This window comes from Gnatocerus cornutus, chromosome 6, assembly GCF_029298725.1.
Source record: "Gnatocerus cornutus isolate USDA-ARS CGAHR chromosome 6, icGnaCorn1.1, whole genome shotgun sequence".
In the NCBI taxonomy this organism is placed as follows: domain Eukaryota; kingdom Metazoa; phylum Arthropoda; class Insecta; order Coleoptera; family Tenebrionidae; genus Gnatocerus; species Gnatocerus cornutus.
The window spans coordinates 15,816,766-15,834,514 of NC_142238.1; the positions used below are offsets into that span (position 1 = coordinate 15,816,766).

Consider the following 17,749-nt stretch of genomic DNA (forward strand, 5'->3'; position numbering starts at 1 on the left):
TTATTTTTAATTTAAAAATTTGTATTTTAAAAATTTTAAAATAAGACTTTGAGTCTCCGCAATAAAACAATCACATGGAAGTAGAAAACAAATATAAAGATATATAAAAACAAATATAAAGATTTTCCCGATAGAAAAACCCCGACTGATTAGTTGTTAATCAACGACAAATTTAAATAACTGAACGACAGAGTATGAACGATGAAAAGAGGTGAATGTCAGACATTAATAATAATTTTAGCGACAAAAAAATATGTGATCGACAATTATTAATGTTTTCAACGACTGTTAATGTTTTCTTTGACAGAATGGCTAAAATCGGCGACGAACAAACTTCACCTCGCAACAAGTAAATAAATTACCAGTCGTGCAATCTATTAAAAACGGTAAACTAATGTTTTCCAACTGTCGTGCAAGATATTTTGAAAATTTGTTTGTCTGATTTTTTTCTCCTACGTTCGGCCGTTTGCTGGTTTTATTTTGTTGTTCTGCTGTGCCTGTCGAGAAATTAAAATTTATGTCGTTAAAAAATTGTATTGTCTGCCATTGTTGCATTCTGTCGTTGAAGTTATTAAACAACCAGGTGAATCAATTAATTGCCTGGAGAATATTTTTATTGTCTTGATAAATATAACTTGCCGCCCGATTTCTTTATTTTACTGGGAAATAAAATTTCACGTCGTTCAATCTTTTATTTTGTCGTTCTATATAAATAGTGTCTTGCAACTGATAATTTGGTCGATTTTTCAATTGTTTCCATCGTTAATTTCATATTATCTATCGTGCTGAAAAATGCCACCCTTTAACTACTCTTAACAAGTCATAAAATGGTTTATATTTATTTTTTTCCTTTCTTTTTTTCATTTTTCATTTTTTCATTTCTGGTTATTATTAGATCGACAAGAAATTAGCCTATAATGCATGTAAATTAACGTAGCCCTCGCACACGATACAATCAAAACATTATTTATCGAACTGAATATTTGGTAAATTCAAACTTCCGAGCGCCTTTACAGAAGCCGTGTTTACCGACCGCGCTAACACATTTCTTTTGAATTTAAAGCGACTTAAAAAAAAACGTCAAACTGTGCAAGTCCCTCGTTTCGTGTACTTGAAAAGTGTATTGTTTAATTGGTTTTATAAAAGTTTTGCTGAAGCACGTTAAGATGAATCCTGTTAGCAAGTTTACCCCGAGAATTCGCCGCGAGAGAACAGATTCTGGGAAAAAGAAAGATGCTGTAAGTGTTTTTTGTCGATTGCGACCGCTGAAAAACGATCAGGAAGCCACGTGTATTAAACTTCTTTCTCCTCCAATTCTTTCATTATCAACTCCGGCCGAGTCTAAGATTCTTAGAAATGAAATGCATTATCAATTCAAGCACATTTTCACTGCTTTTGATGGACAAAAGCAAAGTCCCTAAATCAATAGGTCTGAGCGAGTTGCCAAGTATGGGTGGGTGCCGTTACGGGGGGCGAGAGGGAATGTGACGTCATAACGGTTCGTGTCATTTAATTTGACAGGGTTCCTACAGAGAGCAGTGGCGCATTTGTATGATTGGTCCTCTACCCAAAAAAAAATGTCAGTCTCTTTTTGGCTCTTATGCCAGCTCACTATCATCGTATTTACTTCCTATTTGAAGAAAAACACATCAGAAATATCCCAGGATCTTAAGACACTCAGTCCTGGGACACAAATAGTTTAATGACAAAAACTTTATTCATTGAAAGATCGGAAGTTGTACTGTCAAAAAGTTTTGTGTTTCTCACCATTTCCTGGCAGAAATTGCCAGACCATTTCAAAATGTGCGAAATGTTGAGGTTTTCTTGGTGTTCCCCAAGTGGTTGTGGAAGAAAATGGTGAGGTAAGACCAAACTTTTCTGACAGTGCAGCTTCCGATCTTACATTTGAAAGCATTTTGATACTGATTAGCCAAGAGCGAATTACTATTCTCATTAGAGGCACTTGGGTCAAACAGCGATTGGGGACACCACTTGTGCTCGTCATGAAACCTTAAAAAAATGCTTGTTTGGTCGAATTAGTTTATGACTGAATTGAGTGTCAAAAGTGAAAATACATTCACGCAAAAATACACCTGCAGTTTGCTTGCTGACCAATGTATTCAAACTTCGCGCCGAAAGGCGAACCGTTTTGACGTCATCAACATGGAAACGCGATTAGTGGACTCGCTCAGACCTATAGATATAGGGACTTTGGGACAAAAGGAGATTTTTGAGCACGTGGCGTATCCATTGCTTGTAGGCTTACTCAAAAATTTACAACAACACTGTCTTTGATTTGTTAGATGAAAACACTGGAAAGCCATTCAAGGGAAAATTTTACGCGAGGAAGTTCACTCCTTGTAAGAAGGAGATACAGAAGAAGGCAGCCACTCCTGCTTCAGTCAAAACCAACAGCATTGTAAGAGTGGTTCCGAAATTGCCCGACATCAGAATGTCTTTCCCTAACATCGAAGAACTCAACATCTCAACCCGCTTTCGAGAACTCATCTCTTCAATTTCAATTGGCGTAATCTTACTCTCAAGAATCTGCAATTCGGCAATTACGCTGCGTAATGATGAGATTTCCTCTTCTTGGCTCCGAAGTTGAGCTCCTCCACTACAAGTCGGCAAGATATCTATCTTGGAGGAGCTCAAGTGGTTTTTAATGATGTGGAGCGGCTGAGACAAGAATCACCAACTGCTGATTAATTGTATAAATTGTAATTGTAAATTGTACTAATGTCTATTAATTTTAAGCATATTTTCCCATTTTTTAATGTTATATTTTTGGATTCAATTATAATTTCTTCTAAATAATTGATCACAATTTGCCTTGGTAATAATAAAGATATCAATATCCGATTCTTCTTATTTTTTACCAAATGAATGTCATCAGTTTGTTTTGCATGATAAAATTGGTAAAAATTCTTAAATCAGTCGTTTTTTAATAAAATCTGACACTAAGGTCTTTGATGAATTGGTGTTGCTTCAAGTTAAGAGGAGAATATTGAGACCCTTTTTTATAAACAAATTTCACTTAATCAACGTTCCATTCGTTATGTTATAATTACTGAAATTGCTGTCACTAGTTTGAATTTCGCGCCACAAATGACATTTGTTGACGTTCGAAAATTTTGACGTTTCTTCCAAGTGACGTGTAAATTTTCCAAAAACGGGAAATTTAAGTTAAAATGTACGCCTTCGCAGTCAGTGTTCTCGTCCTTTGCACATTTAGCCTAAGCCACGCGTTGTACTTCCACATTGGGGAGACAGAGCGAAAATGTTTCATCGAGGAAATTCCTGACGAAACAAACGTCATAGGTAGGCCCCCATTCCCGAAAACGCCCAAAAACTGTTTTGTTTTCAGTCAATTATAAGGTGGAGCTGTACGATCCTCGTAGTGGAGGCTTCATGCCTTCATCCCCTGGAATAGGAATGCACGTGGAAGTTAGGGATCCTGATGATAAGACATTGTTGTCCCGTGTTTATAGCTCTGAAGGGAAGATCTCGTTTACTTCTCACACTCCTGGGGAGCACGTCATTTGCATGTACTCCAACAGTACTGCTTGGTTTAGTGGGTCTCAATTGAGGGTGCACTTGGACATCCAAGTTGGAGAACATGCTGTGAACTATGGAGAAGTTGTTCAGAAAGAAAAATTGTCAGAGCTCCAATTAAGAGTTAGACAGTTATTAGACCAAGTGGAGCAGATCACAAAAGAACAAAACTACCAAAGGGTACTTTTTTCAATTTGTAATAACAATAATTACATTTTTTCTGTTACAGTATAGAGAAGAGCGCTTTAGACAGACTAGTGAAAGTACAAACTCGCGAGTTTTGTGGTGGTCGGTCACACAAACCGCCGTGTTGCTCGCAATGGGGGCCTGGCAAATGAAACACTTGAAGAGTTTCTTTGAAGCGAAAAAACTTGTCTAATTTGTTTATAATAAACATTTGTAATTAACTTTGGAACCCCATACACTTATCTAAATAATCCCGAAACAACTTCACGTTAGGCTCTGGGTACAGTTTCGTCTGAGAAAACTTATTTTCAAGCAAAATCTGTTTCAAAGTCCCAATAGTACAACACTGAAGATATCCTTTTGCTGCTAAACTTTCCGCCAGTTCAGTCTGATGGTTGTCCATTAAGTCTTCATTTATAACAACAATGAGGGGTTTGCGGCGCTTCAGAACTTCGAGACACGTCCCGGCACCAGCGTGACTGATTATCAAGTCGGAATTGCTAATTACTTCCCCAAAGTTCTCAAAGTACCTGTCGTATTTTAACTTGACTTTAGGGTGGTTTTTGATGCGATCACTTCCTGTTCCTACTTGAAACTGAACGGATTCGTACCCTAGAGAGTGTAAAAGATCCAAAATTTCATTTTTTGAGACTTCTTCAACGAGTTTTTCAAATTGCGTGGTTCCAACAGTCACAAAGACTGTCTTGTTGTGCATAGTCACGACTAACACTTCGAAATTTTTACAGGAAATTACAGAAATTGCTTCTCGGTTTTTTGACAGATAATATAACCTCACAAAATCGAAATGTCACCACAGCGTACAAAGACAGTGGATAAAAGCCTGTAAATAGTGCATGTGGTACTTCTGTTCATATTTAGTAAACACGTTTAGCAAAACAGCTCTTAATCGTGCCTCTGAAAAAAAAAATCTCCGCCTTAACCTCACAACTACATAACCCCAAACTTTGACGCACATGTCAGCGAAGCGGTAAAGAAAAACTCGAAATGGACGTAGAAGTGCGTGTTGTGGACAATTCCAAGGTACTGTCACCCCGAGCTTCACTCTATTTCAAGTAACTTCTTGCAGGGCAAAGGTTTGTTTGCGAAAAAACCCTTTAAGAGTGGATCTGTGATTTTTGAAGAAGACCCTTTGGTCTCTTGTCAGTTCTCTTGGAATGCAGCCTATCAATACAAAGCGTGTGATCACTGCCTAACGTAAGAAACCACATCAATTATTTCTCGTTTTAACTTGAATTTAGCCCCTTAGAGACAGCTGAAGAAAACGCGCGTCGACTCAGCGGCAAGCCCGACTTGGAATTGCCTTTCCCCATGTGTTGTACCACTGATAAGGCTAAATTCACTTCGTGTAGTTTGTGTGGTGTTAACTACTGCTCTACTGAATGTCTGAACAAGGCCTGTAATCAATACCACAGAATTCTGTGCCTCCAGTCTAGGGAGAGAAATAACTGTCACCCCCTTGAACAACTTAATGAAGCCTGGAAGTAAGAGATCGTATCGTTTATTCGCACAAGCAGTGTTTTTGTTGTAGGCAAGTCCATTACCCCCCTGAAACCAACACAATAATGCTGATCGTCCGCCTGTTGGCAAGAATCGTGCAAGCCCCCAATCGCGACTTGGCGATAGAGCAAACGCTCCAGTTCTGTCACCGCACGGTAAATGAAGACGCGGAATTAGCCCACAAACTGCTTGGAGAGAAGTTCGCGAGTCAGCAGTCGCTTTTACTCAATCTTTTGATCCATTGCCTTCCTCATGAAGGTATTGAGCAGTTTCTCACCCCTGTGGGTTTCCAGGGGTTGTTGGCGCTGATCGGCACCAACGGACAGGGAGTAGGAACTAGCGCGATAAGTCAATGGGTGACTAGAACGTCGGACTTGGCCATCACCGACGAAGAGCGAACGGTCTTGGATAAATTCATTGATAAGTTGTACGAGGATATGGACTCTCACTCTGGAAACTTTCTGAATAATGAAGGGGTTGCTTTGTTTACGATACAGAGCGCTTGTAATCATAGTTGTGTTCCTAATGCGGAGCCCACGTATCTGCATAACAACAATCGGCTGTCTTTGGTTGCAGTCAGGGATATTCAAGAGGGGGAAGAAATCACGATCAGTTATTTGGAGGGTTGCGGATTGGAACGGTCCAGACATTCCAGGAGGAAGCAGCTGATGGAAAACTACTTGTTTGCTTGCAACTGTCCCAAATGCGAGGAACAAGCGGGCGAAGCCGACGTCACAAGCGAGGAGGAAGAAGAAGAAGAAGAAGAGGAAGAAATGAGTGAATAAACTGTTACGTTATTGTGTCTTTAGGATGATGGGAAGTAAAGCATTTATTTTTTGTTCTGTTCTCCTTCGCCAATTAAACAACTCTTTTTATTACTGAGTACTTTAATTGGTGCTAGCAGTGACAGGTGTTAAATTAATCAATTTCATTTATATTTATTTTTTTCCTTAATATAACGGCAGGTAAAATCAGACATAAATATTGCCTCATCTAATTCAACCCCACCATGAGAGGCAGGATAATCAAATAAAATTGTAAAAGTTATAACTTTCTCCACACGCAGGCGAATTTATTAAGACGTGGTACACCGTACAATAAGGAAACTTATCAATTATATTTACCTTTTATCACTTTAAAATAAATCCACATTAGACGTTATGTGCACGTTTTGTTTTCTGTCAAAATTGATTAAGTCACGCGGCGGCACATAGATGGCAGCTCAATTTTTTTTATTATTTTATTATAATGATTTCTGATTATTAGATCGACAAGAAATAAGACTATTATACATGTAAATTAACGTAGCCCTCGCACAAGATACAATCAAAACATTATTTATCGAACTGAATATTTGGTAAATTCAAACTTCCGAGCGCCTTTACAGAACCCGTGTTTACCGACCGCCTTTACAGAAACCGTGTTTACCGACCGCGTTGACACATTCCGTTTGAATTTAAAGCGATCTAAAAAAACGACAAACGGTTGGTGCAAGTCCCTCGTTTCGTGTTCTTAAATGTGTATTATTTTATAAAAGTTTTGCCGAGGCACGTTAAGATGAATCCTGTTAGCAAGTTTACGCCGAGAATTCGCCGCGAGAGAACTCCAGATTCTGGGAAAAATAAAGATGCTGTAAGTGTTTTTTGTCGCTTGCGACCGCTGAAAAACGACCAGGAATCCACATCTATTAAACTTCTTTCTCCTACAATTCTTTCATTAACAACACCAGCCGAGTCTAAGATCGTTAGAAAGGAAATGCATTATCAATTCAAGCACATTTTCACTGCTTTTGCTGGACAAAAGGAGATTTTTGAGCACGTTGCGTATCCGTTGCTTGTAGACTTACTCAAAGGGAAAAATGGACTTCTTTTTACCTACGGAGTAACAGGGTCGGGCAAGACTTACACATTAACAGGGGACCAGCAGAATCCCGGGATTATGCCCAAATGCATTCACACTATATTCAACACGATTTCGTCGCATCAAGCGCCGAAATATGTCATCAAATCTGATAAAATGAATGGTTTCGAAATTCAGTCACAGGAGGATGCTATGGAAGATCAGTTAGCAACTTTGCGATCAAAACCTAAAACCACTTACAAGAAGCACAGCCGCGAGAAGACTTACATCAACGATGGAACTAAAGTCGTTGATATCAACGAAAGCAACCTGTACTCAGTTTTTGTAAGTTACATTGAAATCTACAACAACACGGTTTTTGATTTGTTGGATGAAAACACTGGAAAAGCCATTCAAGGGAAAATTTTACGCGAGGATTCGCAAAAAAACATGTATGTGAATGGGGTGATAGAATCCGAGGTGAAATCAGCTGAGGAAGCGTTCGAGCTCTTTAACATTGGCCAAAAACGCAAGAAAATGGCCAACACCGTTTTAAATTCCGTATCTAGTCGTAGCCACTCCATTTTTACTATAAGAGTCGTACAGTTCCAACAAGTCGTCCACAATGAAAACGGCCAACCAATCATTCCCGACTCGAATCTGCTTAAAGTTGGACAGATGAGTTTAGTTGACTTGGCAGGGTCAGAAAGAACAAACAGAACTCAAAACACCGGACAATTACTAAGAGAGGCAAGCCAAATTAATAATTCCTTGCTCTCTCTGCGGACTTGTTTGGAGATTCTCAGAGAGAATCAGTTGAGTGGATCTAACAAATTGGTCCCATATAGAGACAGCCGCTTAACTCTCTTCTTCAAAAATTTCTTCGAAGGCGAAGGGCGCGTGGAAATGATTGTTTGCATCAACCCGTCAAATGCGGACTTTGACGAGAATTTGCAAGTGATGAAATTCGCTGAGACCACTCAAGATGTTAAAGTCACGCGATCTGAGCCCAAGTTCACTCCTTGTAAGAAGAAGATACAGAAGAAGACAGCCACTCCTGCTTCAGTCAAAACCAACAGCATTGTAAGAGTGGTTCCGAAATTGCCCGACATCAGAATGTCTTTCCTTAACATCGAAGAAGCTCAACCCGCTTTCGAAAAACTCATCAACACTCTCAAAACAAGAGAAAAAATCATCCAAGCCGCGCAATCAGAAGATGACGAGCGAATAAGTCACTTCAGAAAGCGACTGATTGACATCCAGCAAGAAAACATTTTGAGTAAATCAGAAATAAAGAGTACGAAAGCTCTTTTGAAGAAAAACAAGCAGCAATGTTTCAATGTCGAGTCCAAGTTAGGGGAGTCGGAAGCCCGGAATGTAGAGCTGAATTCGAAACTTCGGAGCCAAGAAGAGGAAATCTCTTTACTGCGCAGCATCATTGCCGAGAAGAACTTGAAAATTAACAAGAACATTCTGGAGAAACAGAAGATTAAGCAAAAATTCGAGCTGCACAACGAGAAAATGACGCAGGAATTGGACGCCAAGCTTCGTCGTCAAAGGGAACATCTCCAAGCTGCAACGAAAGCGAAAGAAAACAAGCTAGAAAAAGTCCGGCAGATTCTTGAGAGTGAGATTACGCCACCTGAAATTGAAGAGAAGCGAGATTCGCCTTCGCCGGAACACACGTCGGTGACTCCGGTCCAACAGACCAGGAGGGCTGTGGGGACTCCTGCTCCACGAAACCGCAGATCGCGATCCGCTGGAGAGGTATTAATATGAGTGGTGTGAATATAGGCACTAATCTGTTTTGTTTCAGGTCTGGTTAGAGCACAACGCTGTTAAACCAGTGCCTTTAGGTACCGTCCTGCAACCGTCCATGAAGAAACGAAAGTCTGTTACCAAGCTGAGTAAAGCCAGCGATGTCACCAATCCAAAACAGAGCAAATATTGCCTGATTGCACAAGAACAAGGAGCCGAAGGCGAAGTGGAAACCAAATTGTATAAAGGAGATATCTTGCCGACTTGTAGTGGAGGAGCTCAAGTCGTTTTTAATGATGTGGAGCGGCTGAGACAAGAATCCCCAACTGCTGATTAATTGTATAAATTGTAATTGTAAATTGTACTAATGTCTATTAATTTTAAGCACATTCTCACATTTTTTAATTTTATATTTTTGGATTCAATTATAATTTCTTCTAAATAATTGATCACAATTTGCCTTATAAAGATATCAATATCCGATCCTTCTTATTTTTTACCAAATGAATGTCATCAGTTTGTTTTGCATGATAAAACTGGTCAGGTCAGGTCAGTAAATAATTAAATTAAATAATTAAGTTAAATTAAATCAGTTGTTTTTTAATAAAATCTGGCACAGGTCTGTTCAATTAAACAATTAAACAACTCTTTTTATTACTGAGTACTTTAATTGGTGCCAGCAGTGACAGGTGTTAAATTAATCAATTTGTTGCTATTTTCCGCCAATTCAGAGATCGAGACCCGCCCTCTCTGTCGTATAAACTTGGCAACAATATTCATTTCTTCAGGAGAGACATAAATGAATTTCCCGCGGTCGTCTATCACCCCCGTTAAGATGTCATCTTGCTGCAGATCCTTAATGCGATCAATCGCCGCTTGTGTCTTCAGTTTAAACTGAGCAGCCAAATCCTCAATGACCACGACTTTGTTATTTTTTATATACTTAACAAACTCCTGCAATAAATTCTGACTGTCTTCTTCACCTTCTTCATACCCTTCCTCTTCAACAGAAAACGCCTCTTTCATCTTCAAGTACTCATCATACTCCCGTTTCTCCTTTTCTTCTTTGGCTCGTTTTTCTTCCTCATCCCGTCGTTTTTCCTCGGCTTCCAATTTCGCCTCGCTTTTCTTACGTTCCTCTTCTGCCAACTGATCCTTCTTTCTCCTCTCAGCTCTTTGTTGCTCCTCTGCTTCTCGCTGGGCCTTCTTCTCCGCTTTTGCTTCAAGTTTTGCCTTTTTTTTGGCTCCGAGTTTCGCACCATCTGGTACTTCTACTTGTTGCTCGCGATCATTCCTATTGTTTTCATCGTCAGAAGGAGGGTGCTCCTGAGGGGGTGCTAAAAAGGACGTTAGACAGGACAACGAGGGGTGTTTACCTACCGTTGGCTCTCAAACGCGCCCCTCTGTTCCGAGCCATTTGGGCTCGGCGTGGTAGACCTTCCCGCACCCGAGGGGCTGCTCGTGGTCTCTCATCTACACAATAAAATTAACATATGTTGCGTAAATAAAAGAGTGACGTACCTTGTTTAGGCGTCTCTGACTTCTTGAAAAAGAACGCAATTGCTAAAATTAGGAGCAAGACGATTGAGGCTAAAGCGACAAGTAGAGTGACATCCATTTCAAAGTGGTGTTTTTTAAAATTGAAAATTTCAGAGCCTAACCTCAACCATCACGGAAATGACAGTAATGACAGAAGTGGGTAACGTCGGTGTCGGTGTTACCGACCGCACTTGTCATTTTTATTGATCCGGTTGACATAAAGCACGCCATTTTGTTGTCTAGTTAAAATTCTTTATTTTTATGGTAAAAAGTGTAGTTGTTGTTTGTTCCCTCATCGGAAGTGTGAAGGCCCCCCAAACATGATGACGACATACCAACAGGAGCGTCTAGTACTCAACGGAGGATCGAATATGGTGAGTGTGTTTCCAACCGCTTCTGCGTTGTTAGTTTGGTGTTTTAGCCGGAACAAATGGACACCCCAGAGGACGCGGAGCCCCCTGCACCGGGCACCGAGGATCCTCCCCCGAAGATCCCGAAACTCGACAGTAAGTATCAATTTTGAATATCGCTTCTAGTAAGGTTAGAGCCTCAAGTACGGGACACCCATACTAATGTGCGATGTCTGCTTGAGATGTTCCAGAAATGAGATCTGCCAGAACGTAGCCTCACGTGGAGTTGAACGAAACGCTGTAACCGTAGCCTACACGGTTACATGGTAGGAAAAACCAAGAATAAGTTAAATGTGTTTGAGTATGAGTTTAATGTTTTCACAGTTTTCATACAGAAGCAAACACATACTCATTCAACATGTTCGTTTGATAAGCCAGGTCGATCGGGTTGTTTTAGACATATCTATTTTCTCTTTGTGTTTCCAGATACAGTTAGGTGCAACCAGATTCGAGTTGTTGCGTTTCTAGAGGCTTGACTTGACCGCCGACCACAAACCACGTGCAAGAACTGCAAAATGTACATATTTTTTAAGAGACTTTGATGGGTGCGAAAATGCGGGCTTTGTTTGCTAAAGTCGACATTTTACGCACTTTTCGTGATGATGACTAGACACTGTTGTGGATATGTACGCAATCACACCGCTCACTTTACCATTGCTTGAACACAACCAGTAGAATGCAAAATTGAAATTCTAATTATTGTGAACTGCTCCTAGTTCCAAGAGTAATTCAGCAGCATTTTTACAGTCACGTTCACGTTTTTCCTTTAATTTTAAAGAAGAGTCAGGAAAAGTAACTTTATGGTTTCAATCAGTTAATGTACTTACTGTGGTAGGGCTTCACTTTTTCTAGCCATGTGATCTAATCTTGTTAATTTACGTAATCTTAGGGCAATGACTACATTTTTATCCTCGAATATAGTAAAAAACTTTTCAAAATTTGTCTTTTCTTCAGTAGTTAAAATCGCGGTTATAAAATTGTAAGTAGTTCCCAGATGGCAATGATAGCAAGCCCCGTTTCTTCTTTCTTTACACACTTATTCATATCTGACTTTGTTGTAGATGGATCACACAGAAATAACTTAACATATGATCTGAAACAGGTTGGAGAAGTCGTCACAGGTAAATAATCTAATCAGGAAAGTGTGCAAATTCTGAACGTTTTTTGGCAAAGGTCCTGGAGCTAGAAGCAACACCATTGCGGGCATTCTGGGTGGAGCCCTCCCAAAACTGACTTCCGATCAAAGCGACCGAGTCAGCAAAGCGAAGAAGTATGCGATGGAACAGAGCATCCGAATGGTCCTCATGAAGCAGACCTTGGCACATCAACAACAGGTATAAATCACTGAAAGCACAATCAACACTGATTTTCGAGGGCGTATTTGACTTTTTTCCAAATTTTTTTTTTGTTGCATTACAGAATTTACTGGAAGTTGCGATTAAAAGCGTTTTAGTTCGTTTCTGTACGAATTGTTATTTTAAGATGTTTACTAATGAGACTTTGCTTCACAGAAAAATAAGACCTTCCAGAGACATCAAGTGTTAGTTTTAATGTGCAGGTTAGTGCGTAGCTTGTCGCACGCGCCCGCTCAGGGGGCGAGAGCTCGCCCCCAAGCTTGCGTTTACTAGTTGTGACATGCCACTTGTCCTCTGTTGCAGCAAATGGCTAGTCAGAGGACTCAGGTCCAGCGTCAGCAGGCTCTCGCCCTTATGTGCAGGTTAGCACGCTTCATCGTCCATTCTTTACATTGTTGCCTTCATTTCGTTTTTCTTTAGTTTTATCTCTCATTTACATGTGAAGAGCAACAATGTAATTTCACTCATTAATTGCTTGCATGAACCGCTTCATCTTGTTAAAATGATGATCATTTTTCAGTCGAAGTTGTCGAGAAATCTCTTTCTCCAACTCATGAGTTTTTGCTGATAAGATCTGATCGATTAAAGGAAATGGAGATTCCATACCAAATCGACCGCTTTTGACCACGACCCTTTTCGATTTGGCTGAAAGTTTTGCAGCTTTTTCTACCCTATGAAAAACAGGTCTCTCTAAATTTTTGTTCCCAATCCAAAAAAAGTTAGCAATTTTTCCAAAAATTGGCTTTTATATTTTGAAATAGCTATAACTTTTTCAAAAATTAACTTAATGGGACTTTTTTTTCCTAAATTTTTGTTTTGAAATGTACTCTTTATATAAATATTCAAAAAAAAAATTAAGATGATAAATTCAATAAAAATTTTCTCTTTTTTTAAGAAAAACCGTCATTTTCTCGAAGTTCGTCATTTTTTATTTTATTTTATCAAAAAAAAAAACTTCAATTAATTCTGCGATTACTCCCGCATATCCGAGTGGGCCGATTTTTTTTTTATTATTTTTAATTACAAATTTGAAAAAAAACTTACAAATTTTGTTTTTTTTTCTAAAAGCTTTGATTATACAATAAAATAAATTCAATTAAACGATTTTACAGGGTTATATACAAGGGTGTTCACAAATGTTTCTAGCATCAAGGGTGTCTTTGAAGGGTGTGCCTGCCGTACACTATTTTGCCGCTTTGTTTTCATAGTGAATATAACTATCTTGAAAATTATTTATAACGTTACTTACGTCAATGACGTTTTGTGTCCAAGTTTTGGTTTTCAGGTTTTAAATCACAACTAGAACAGTTTATTTCTCAAAACTTACTTTTCTCCATGTTGGAGGTTAACTGCAAATGTCTAAATGCAAATTAACTGCAAAAGTTGAAAAATCGAAACCCACATTTGTAATGAGCGGCAAATTTCTTTGACATTTCATAGCCACCCTTGATGCTAGAAACATTTATAAACACCTTGTACTTAATTTATAGTTTCATTTTACAAATATAATTACAAGGATTTCTGTTGGATATATGTAATTAACATTTAAAAATGCACCAAATCATTTATTACTTTCTTCTCTGCCGTTTAAGTATTTTACATATTTTGTGTTGACAACTTTAAAGAGCCGAAGACTTATAAAAACATATTCGCGTGGGTTTTGAAAACTGGCGGTAGATAAGTCTGTAATTGTCACACCCTAACTTATCGATCTAATTAATATATTAAATTTGAATCCTACTTGTTATAGTTATAGAATGAAACTATAAATTAAGTATACAATCTTGTAAAATCGTTTAATTGCAATAATTTTATTGTATAACTTTAAAAAAATTAATAAAAATTAAAAAAATACAGTACAACCATTATTATAAGTGCTTTTCGGTACCGGAGCCTGTACGGATAATCCAGTTGTTAAATAAACATACGTTTAAGGCGACAGAATTAATTGGATTTTTTTTTATTCAAAATATATAAAACCTTTACCAAAATTTATCAAAATCTTTACAACAATTTTAAATTCTGAAAGAAATTGAATCAATCAACTCTTATCAGACATATAACATAAAAGTAACTATTTTGTAGTAAAACAAATCTGGTACTTTTATTTATTTCTTTTCTGATCTCAAAATTTTCTTTTCCACTTGAATTTTCAGTTTTCTTCGCAAAAGAATTTAATTCAAAGATTTTTGTTTTGTTTGCGAACACTACCATTCAAAGACAAAAATTTTAACTCATAATTTTGTTTTTCGCTCTTTACACTGACTTAAATCTCATTAAAATATACCAACTGTAACTGTGAAATTCGAAATTTTAAGTTTTTTAGCATTGGAAGCAAAAGTTCGTCTTCGATTTATGTGTTTTTTGTAATGCACGGATAATCGTACCAACAGCCTTGCACGGATAATCCGCACTCGAATAATCGAGGTTCTACTGTATTATTAATAAAAAAATCGAAAAAAAGTCGGCTTACTCTGGGATATGCGGGAATTATCGCAGAATTAATTGAAGTTTTTTTTAGTAAATTGAAATAAAAATAAAAATGGCGAATTTCGAGAAAATAAGGTTGTTTTTTCTCAAAAAAGGCGAAGATTTTATTTAATTTATCTTCTTTTTTTTGTTTTTTTTTCTGAAAAGTACATTTTACATCAAAAATAAAAAAAGTTCCCACTAAGTTAATTTTTGAAAAAGTTATAGCTAGTTAAAAATATAAAAGCATTTTTTTGGAAAAAATTCATAACTTTTTAATTTTTTTTTCATTCTGAGAACCTTTTTATATAGAGTAGAAAAAAATATAAAACTTTCAGTCAAATCAAAAAGCGGTCGATTTGGTATGGAATACCCCAAATGTAGATTTGATTAACGTTGTTCATTTACTTTTAATTTTGGAGGAACAAATTCTGTGCAAAGTAACAGAGGTTGTTCCTCGATCTTATACAAAATTCTCTTAACCATTTCATAACTCGGATGTATAAACTAATAATAAAAATGTGAGACGATCAATGGGTGACAAGGTACTGGGTTTAGGGTTTACGTTGGAAGCATCAGTTTTGAACTGAAGGAGGATACAATTAGGCAATCGTTTCTACCATTCGGACCCATTAAATCCATCAATATGTCGTGGGATCCTGTCACGCAAAAACACAAAGGATTCGCTTTTGTCGAGTACGAGATACCGGAGGCGGCACAGTTAGCTTTAGAACAAATGAACGGCGTAATGATAGGGGGACGTAACATTAAGGTCGTCGGACGACCAAGCAATATGCCCCAAGCTCAAGCCGTCATCGACGAAATCCAAGAAGAAGCGAAACAGTACAACAGGATTTACGTCGCCTCAATCCATCCAGATCTGACAGAAGACGACATCAAAAGGTAGCGTTATAACCGCCAATTCCTCTCAATCGCCCCCACAAGTCCCTCCCTGTCTAACTCACTTATGTTTGCAGCGTATTTGAGGCATTCGGTCCCATCATATACTGTAAACTTGCGCAGGGAAGCTCCGGCCACAAACACAAAGGCTACGGCTTTATCGAATACGAGACCGCCCAAGCCGCCAACGAAGCCATCGCCAGCATGAACTTGTTCGATTTAGGGGGGCAATACCTCCGCGTCGGCCGAGCCATCACGCCCCCGAACGCCCTCCTTGGCCCCTCGTCGGGTTCTAGCGTGATGCCAACAGCAGCAGCAGTCGCCGCCGCCGCCGCGACGGCTAAAATCCAAGCCATGGACGCCGTGGCGAGCAACGCCGTCGCGCTGGGTTTCTCCAAACTCAGTCAACCCGTCGTGACGGCCGCACCAGCAGCCGTCATCCCGCCGCCAGGATTGGCGATTCCGCAAGTTCTTCCTAACAACACGATTCAGCCTACGATAGTCACACCAGTAGTTACTCAAGCGGCGGTCATTCCGCCGCCTGCAATCATCACGCCGACTTTGACTCAGCCGATAGTGCCTAGGAATAATTCGGCGGAGGAGGCGATGAAGAGGGCGCAAGAAGCGCAGATGAAGCAACAAGAAGAGCTGCAGAAGAAGTTGATGGATCAGAACGAACCGCAGACGCTGCAGCAACAGGAAAATATGTCGATTAAAGGGCAAAACGCGAGGCACTTTGTCATGCAGAAATTAATGAGAAAGGTCGATTCGAAGGTTGTTATTTTAAGGAACATGGTGGGGCCTGAGGATGTCGATGAGACGCTCCAGGAGGAGATTCAAGAAGAGTGCTCCAAATTCGGGGCTGTCGAAAGGGTGATTATCTATAACGAAAAACAGTCGGAAGAGGAAGAAAACGCCGACGTCGTTGTTAAGATCTTTGTGGAATTTTCAGAAACACCAGGTATGGTTTTTTGAGACCCTTTGTAGTAATTGGTTTAATTTTGTTTTGCAGAGGCCGAAAAAGCGCGAGATGCTTTGAATGGAAGATATTTTGGAGGAAGGATGGTTCAAGCATCACTTTATGATCAAACATTATTTGATCATAGCGATTTTTCAGGTTAAATGATTGGAACGATGGACGATTTTGTTTTCTACTGTGTAGGAGTAACTGTTCTTGTTAAGTATTAAACTTTAAAAGTTTTATGGTGCAAATCTTTATTTATACTAATTCAATTTTTTAAAAACTGTGAATAATTTTGCAATTGAATATGTATGCCTTTTTTAATTTGTAAATAAAGCATCATTTCATGAAAATAATTTATTTCTATCTACTATTTACATCAATTTTTACCACTTTTTGTCCCAGGAGAGATCTCAAACTCTGGCCTCTTTGGAAAAGTCTCCATCCCTTTTTCCAACGGTGTCATTTTCCCACCTTTTGCATCCACAGCAACTGCATTTTTCTTCTTCAGTTGCATAAGAGCATAATTCTTCATTACCTCTTCTTGGGAAGGAACTTCTGTTCGGCGCCCCCTCAGCCATGCTTCCCATTCGGCCGGCATTTCTTGCATAAAATCGTCTTTTTTCGGGGGTTCGAACCACCGGGAAGGTCTTCGTTTACCCACCGAAGGGTTCGCCGGAATTTCGTAGAATTTATTTCCAAAATAATCGGTTCCTACATGGTTGCCACTAATCTGTCGGGGTCTCAACGAATTAATGAAATTTGTCCAAACCGCTTTCCACACACTCCGTGTCGGTTGAGTCATTCTGAAGACAGACACGGGCTCATCAGTCACCTGTTTTGGTTGGCAATGTCACGCTGACATTTGAGGTTTGAGGTTAACCCCACAGGAGGTGATGCCTAATCAAGTTATCGATGAAATGCGTGCGTGATTTTTAATACTTACGTGTTTCGATAGAGAAAATTAACTTTGGCCACTTTGGCGCATTGATTGTTTATTTATACATTAATTTATTTAGTTGTAAGGGAGTTTGTTTCCGTGGGGTTGGTACAGAGAGAATTCCAATTTTTTAAGAAAGAGCTTTCACAACAGATCATTAATTCCAAAGTTTGTTTAAAACGAATTTTCTACTGCCGCAAAACGTGTGGAAACGCTACGACAGGTCAGTTTCTAACAATTTCATTTTATTCAAGCCGTGGAGTGTTTCGGTTTGGTTATTTTCAGTTGTCACGTTGTCACATTTAGGGATTTTGTCGCA

At 38.9% G+C, this 17,749-nt stretch overlaps 7 protein-coding genes and 1 long non-coding RNA gene across 11 annotated transcripts; 5 read left to right on the plus strand and 3 right to left on the minus strand.

Moving 5' to 3' along the window:
- Window positions 1-1,070: 1,070 nt before the first annotated feature.
- LOC148173380 (uncharacterized) lies at window positions 1,071-2,834 on the plus strand. Its single transcript, XR_015770281.1, has 2 exons — window positions 1,071-1,238; window positions 2,304-2,834. It is a non-coding gene; the product is annotated as an uncharacterized LOC148173380 (long non-coding RNA).
- Window positions 2,835-3,087: 253 nt separating this feature from the next.
- eca (transmembrane p24 trafficking protein eclair) lies at window positions 3,088-3,962 on the plus strand. The gene is made up of 3 exons (XM_088039126.1): window positions 3,088-3,321; window positions 3,368-3,735; window positions 3,785-3,962. The coding sequence occupies exons 1-3, from the start codon at window positions 3,192-3,194 to the stop codon at window positions 3,932-3,934; spliced, it is 648 nt and encodes a 215-aa protein (XP_087895252.1). The 5' UTR covers window positions 3,088-3,191; the 3' UTR covers window positions 3,935-3,962.
- On the minus strand, window positions 3,737-4,456 carry Alg13 (Alg13 UDP-N-acetylglucosaminyltransferase subunit). Its single transcript, XM_088039127.1, has one exon. The coding sequence runs from the start codon at window positions 4,454-4,456 to the stop codon at window positions 3,959-3,961; it is 498 nt and encodes a 165-aa protein (XP_087895253.1). The 3' UTR covers window positions 3,737-3,958.
- Window positions 4,457-4,691: 235 nt separating this feature from the next.
- Smyd5 (SET and MYND domain containing, class 5) lies at window positions 4,692-6,137 on the plus strand. Its single transcript, XM_088039125.1, has 4 exons — window positions 4,692-4,782; window positions 4,829-4,956; window positions 5,001-5,243; window positions 5,291-6,137. Exons 1-4 carry the CDS (start codon window positions 4,747-4,749, stop codon window positions 6,042-6,044), a joined length of 1,161 nt encoding a protein of 386 aa, XP_087895251.1. The 5' UTR covers window positions 4,692-4,746; the 3' UTR covers window positions 6,045-6,137.
- A 557-nt stretch (window positions 6,138-6,694) lies between these two features.
- LOC148173384 (kinesin-like protein KIF23) lies at window positions 6,695-9,301 on the plus strand. Its single transcript, XM_088039999.1, has 2 exons — window positions 6,695-8,865; window positions 8,915-9,301. Exons 1-2 carry the CDS (start codon window positions 6,817-6,819, stop codon window positions 9,191-9,193), a joined length of 2,328 nt encoding a protein of 775 aa, XP_087896125.1. The 5' UTR covers window positions 6,695-6,816; the 3' UTR covers window positions 9,194-9,301.
- A 129-nt stretch (window positions 9,302-9,430) lies between these two features.
- Ddrgk1 (DDRGK domain containing 1) lies at window positions 9,431-10,474 on the minus strand. The gene is made up of 3 exons (XM_088040006.1): window positions 10,378-10,474; window positions 10,237-10,329; window positions 9,431-10,193 (listed from the first exon to the last, which is right to left on the minus strand). The coding sequence occupies exons 1-3, from the start codon at window positions 10,472-10,474 to the stop codon at window positions 9,523-9,525; spliced, it is 861 nt and encodes a 286-aa protein (XP_087896132.1). The 3' UTR covers window positions 9,431-9,522.
- A 124-nt stretch (window positions 10,475-10,598) lies between these two features.
- Window positions 10,599-16,846, plus strand: hfp (Poly(U)-binding-splicing factor hfp). 3 transcript variants are annotated; one of them, XM_088040003.1, is made up of 8 exons: window positions 10,599-10,769; window positions 10,817-10,901; window positions 11,867-11,926; window positions 11,979-12,139; window positions 12,317-12,363; window positions 15,188-15,532; window positions 15,607-16,490; window positions 16,542-16,846. In XM_088040003.1, the coding sequence occupies exons 1-8, from the start codon at window positions 10,716-10,718 to the stop codon at window positions 16,649-16,651; spliced, it is 1,746 nt and encodes a 581-aa protein (XP_087896129.1). In that variant the 5' UTR covers window positions 10,599-10,715; the 3' UTR covers window positions 16,652-16,846. The 3 variants fall into 3 exon arrangements, with proteins under 3 accessions (XP_087896129.1, XP_087896128.1, XP_087896130.1); XM_088040002.1 differs by lacking the exon at window positions 12,317-12,363 and adding an exon at window positions 12,464-12,522; XM_088040004.1 differs by lacking the exons at window positions 10,599-10,769; window positions 10,817-10,901; window positions 12,317-12,363 and adding exons at window positions 11,299-11,322; window positions 12,464-12,522.
- On the minus strand, window positions 16,833-17,686 carry LOC148173387 (NADH dehydrogenase [ubiquinone] 1 alpha subcomplex assembly factor 2). Of its 2 annotated transcripts, none has more exons than XM_088040011.1 (2): window positions 17,437-17,686; window positions 16,833-17,296 (listed from the first exon to the last, which is right to left on the minus strand). In XM_088040011.1, the coding sequence occupies exon 2, from the start codon at window positions 17,293-17,295 to the stop codon at window positions 16,870-16,872; it is 426 nt and encodes a 141-aa protein (XP_087896137.1). In that variant the 5' UTR covers window position 17,296; window positions 17,437-17,686; the 3' UTR covers window positions 16,833-16,869. The 2 variants fall into 2 exon arrangements, with proteins under 2 accessions (XP_087896137.1, XP_087896136.1); XM_088040010.1 differs by having other exon boundaries at window positions 16,833-17,390; window positions 17,437-17,682.
- Between the last annotated feature and the right edge of the window lie 63 nt (window positions 17,687-17,749).

Coding starts and splice junctions, on each gene's coding strand:
- eca (XM_088039126.1), top strand. CDS start 3,192: ATGTACGCCTTCGCAGTCAGTGTTCTCGTCCTTTGCACATTTAGCCTA. Junction 3,322..3,367: donor TGACGAAACAAACGTCATAG/GTAGGCCCCCAT, acceptor TTTTGTTTTCAG/TCAATTATAAGGTGGAGCTG. Junction 3,736..3,784: donor AAGAACAAAACTACCAAAGG/GTACTTTTTTCA, acceptor TTTCTGTTACAG/TATAGAGAAGAGCGCTTTAG.
- Alg13 (XM_088039127.1), bottom strand. CDS start 4,456: ATGCACAACAAGACAGTCTTTGTGACTGTTGGAACCACGCAATTTGAA.
- Smyd5 (XM_088039125.1), top strand. CDS start 4,747: ATGGACGTAGAAGTGCGTGTTGTGGACAATTCCAAG. Junction 4,783..4,828: donor GTGTTGTGGACAATTCCAAG/GTACTGTCACCC, acceptor AACTTCTTGCAG/GGCAAAGGTTTGTTTGCGAA. Junction 5,244..5,290: donor CAACTTAATGAAGCCTGGAA/GTAAGAGATCGT, acceptor TTTTTGTTGTAG/GCAAGTCCATTACCCCCCTG.
- LOC148173384 (XM_088039999.1), top strand. CDS start 6,817: ATGAATCCTGTTAGCAAGTTTACGCCGAGAATTCGCCGCGAGAGAACT. Junction 8,866..8,914: donor GATCGCGATCCGCTGGAGAG/GTATTAATATGA, acceptor GTTTTGTTTCAG/GTCTGGTTAGAGCACAACGC.
- Ddrgk1 (XM_088040006.1), bottom strand. CDS start 10,474: ATGGATGTCACTCTACTTGTCGCTTTAGCCTCAATCGTCTTGCTCCTA. Junction 10,330..10,377: donor GTCAGAGACGCCTAAACAAG/GTACGTCACTCT, acceptor TTTATTGTGTAG/ATGAGAGACCACGAGCAGCC. Junction 10,194..10,236: donor GGCGCGTTTGAGAGCCAACG/GTAGGTAAACAC, acceptor CGTCCTTTTTAG/CACCCCCTCAGGAGCACCCT.
- hfp (XM_088040002.1), top strand. CDS start 10,716: ATGATGACGACATACCAACAGGAGCGTCTAGTACTCAACGGAGGATCG. Junction 10,902..11,866: donor GAAGATCCCGAAACTCGACA/GTAAGTATCAAT, acceptor ACTTTGTTGTAG/ATGGATCACACAGAAATAAC. Junction 12,523..15,187: donor GCTCTCGCCCTTATGTGCAG/GTTAGCACGCTT, acceptor TACTGGGTTTAG/GGTTTACGTTGGAAGCATCA.
- LOC148173387 (XM_088040011.1), bottom strand. CDS start 17,295: ATGACTCAACCGACACGGAGTGTGTGGAAAGCGGTTTGGACAAATTTC.